Consider the following 2,077-nt stretch of genomic DNA (forward strand, 5'->3'; position numbering starts at 1 on the left):
GGAAGTTTGAGACTGAGAAGTAAGAAAAAGCATGCAACAGGAAAGAATTCACTCTTTTCCTCTCTCTTGTTCAGAAGAAAAGTCTGGGAAAGATCTCATTAATTCATATTTTTATTAATAAAAGTGCAAATGTGGAAGTTTGAGACATAGAAGAAAAATCACGGTTTATAGGATAAAGAGTGGCTGTGTTGGGAAATCTGGGATTTATCTCCAATCTCTTTTTTTTTTTTTTTTTTTTGCAGCACATGATGAAAATCAGCTACGACGTGGTCAAAAGGTGGATTAATGAGGCTCAGGAAGCAGCTTCCAGTGACAACATCATGGTACAGGTGTGTTTGAGGGCTGACTATCCCTAAAAACACTGGGGAGTTTAGAGTATTCAGGGAGTTCTTAAAAAAACTTCAGAAAAAAAATCTTGTTTTCCTTTAGTCTTTTAAAAGCAAGAATTGTGATTTGTGTGAAAAAAATATTGAATTTTTGCATGATACCAGCACAAGATTGTTTATTAAGGGTCAAAAATAAATCAGAATATTTGCCATATACAACAGGACCACAAGATTAACCCAAAAATCAGCAAGATCCCCACATTTTTTGCACAGATATTCCAAACGTCTATGAAAATGAAATTATTTTCAGACTCATGATTATAAAGATTCTGTAAAATCAGCTTTGTTCTTGCCCTCTAAGCAGCTTCATTAAGCTTTACAGAAAATCAGTTTTATGAGAAAAAAAAATCCAAAATAACTTGGTAAGGAACTAGAAATGATTCCTTTGTGCTTCCATCAAAAATTCCTCAAGGATTTTTGTGAGAGCTGTCATTTCAGAACCTTGGGGTAACCTGGATGTGGAGTTTATTAAAAAGAAATATAATAATAAAAATAAATATAATAATAAAAATTAATATAATAATAAAAAATAAATATAATAATAAAAATAAATATAATAATAAAAATAAATAAAAAATAAAGTGCAGGTGTTACCTTACACTGTAATCCAGTAAACTGAAACCATCACAGTGATGGTATTTAATGGGGAAAAAAAAGGAACTAAATTAACTTGTGACTCTTTAGATCTTGAGGAATAGTTGAGAGCAAACAGAAAGTGGAAGGAAACATTGCAGATCTTTGCAATTTGTCAGGAAACTCAGCTCAGTTGAGGTTTGAAGGTGTTTCTACCAGGAAACAGCAATTTTTACCCTTTTTTGATGTTTTAATGTGAATTTTCCAGCCTGAACCTCTGTTTCCCATTTTGTAGTATCACGCTCTGGGGCTGCTCTATCACCTGAGGAAAAACGACCGCCTGGCTGTTTCCAAAATGCTGAATAAATTCACCAAATCTGGCCTGAAATCCCAATTTGCTTACTGCATGTTGATCAGGATTGCAAGCAAACTCCTTAAAGAATCTGAGGAGGGGTAAGTGAGAGGCAGAATTTAAATCATAAATGTTAATTAAGAGTTTAAAAACAGCATTTGTGTGGTGGAAATCTTCACAAAACCAGAACTGCGATAATGCTTGAGCTCGACTTTAAAGGGTTTTTCCAACTTAAAAAAATCCTGGAATTTTTATGTTTGCAGCCATGAAAGTCCTCTGTTTGACTTCATTGAGAGCTGCCTGAGGAACAAACACGAGATGGTGATTTATGAAGCTGCCTCTGCCATCATCCACCTRCCAAACTGCACTGCCAGGGAGCTGGCACCGGCTGTGTCAGGTTGGTCACAGTCCTTGGTACCCCTGAAAACAGCTGGGACAAAGGGAAATCAAGACATTTTAACACCCAAAACCTGAATTTTCTGGTTGTATCCAAGTTTAAGGACTTTGGGATGAGATTCTTTTTCTCTGTTTCATTCAGAAATTTTGATAAATGGCAGCAGAAGTGGCACAGAGTGATGCTTTTCTTTATCCAGTTGTAGGAAATTGAGTTGGAAGGAAATAATGGAATGGTTTGGGTTGGAAAGGACCTTAAAAATCATCCATTCCCACCCCATTCCATGGCAGGGACACCTTCCCCTATCCCAGGATGCTCCAAACTTTGTCCAACCTGGCCTTGGACATTTTCCAGCTGCTCTGGGAAATCTCT

The 2,077-nt window shown here is 36.3% G+C and overlaps 1 protein-coding gene across 1 annotated transcript; it reads left to right on the forward strand.

Moving 5' to 3' along the window:
* Positions 1-247: 247 nt before the first annotated feature.
* On the forward strand, positions 248-1,800 carry LOC130588443 (coatomer subunit gamma-2-like). Its single transcript, XM_057389365.1, has 3 exons — positions 248-329; positions 1,255-1,412; positions 1,575-1,800. Exons 1-3 carry the CDS (start codon positions 249-251, stop codon positions 1,783-1,785), a joined length of 450 nt encoding a protein of 149 aa, XP_057245348.1. The 5' UTR covers position 248; the 3' UTR covers positions 1,786-1,800.
* Positions 1,801-2,077: the final 277 nt, after the last annotated feature.

This window comes from Malurus melanocephalus, unplaced genomic scaffold, assembly GCF_030028575.1.
Source record: "Malurus melanocephalus ecotype Western Australia unplaced genomic scaffold, MMel_1.1 scaffold_5133, whole genome shotgun sequence".
NCBI classification, from domain to species: domain Eukaryota; kingdom Metazoa; phylum Chordata; class Aves; order Passeriformes; family Maluridae; genus Malurus; species Malurus melanocephalus.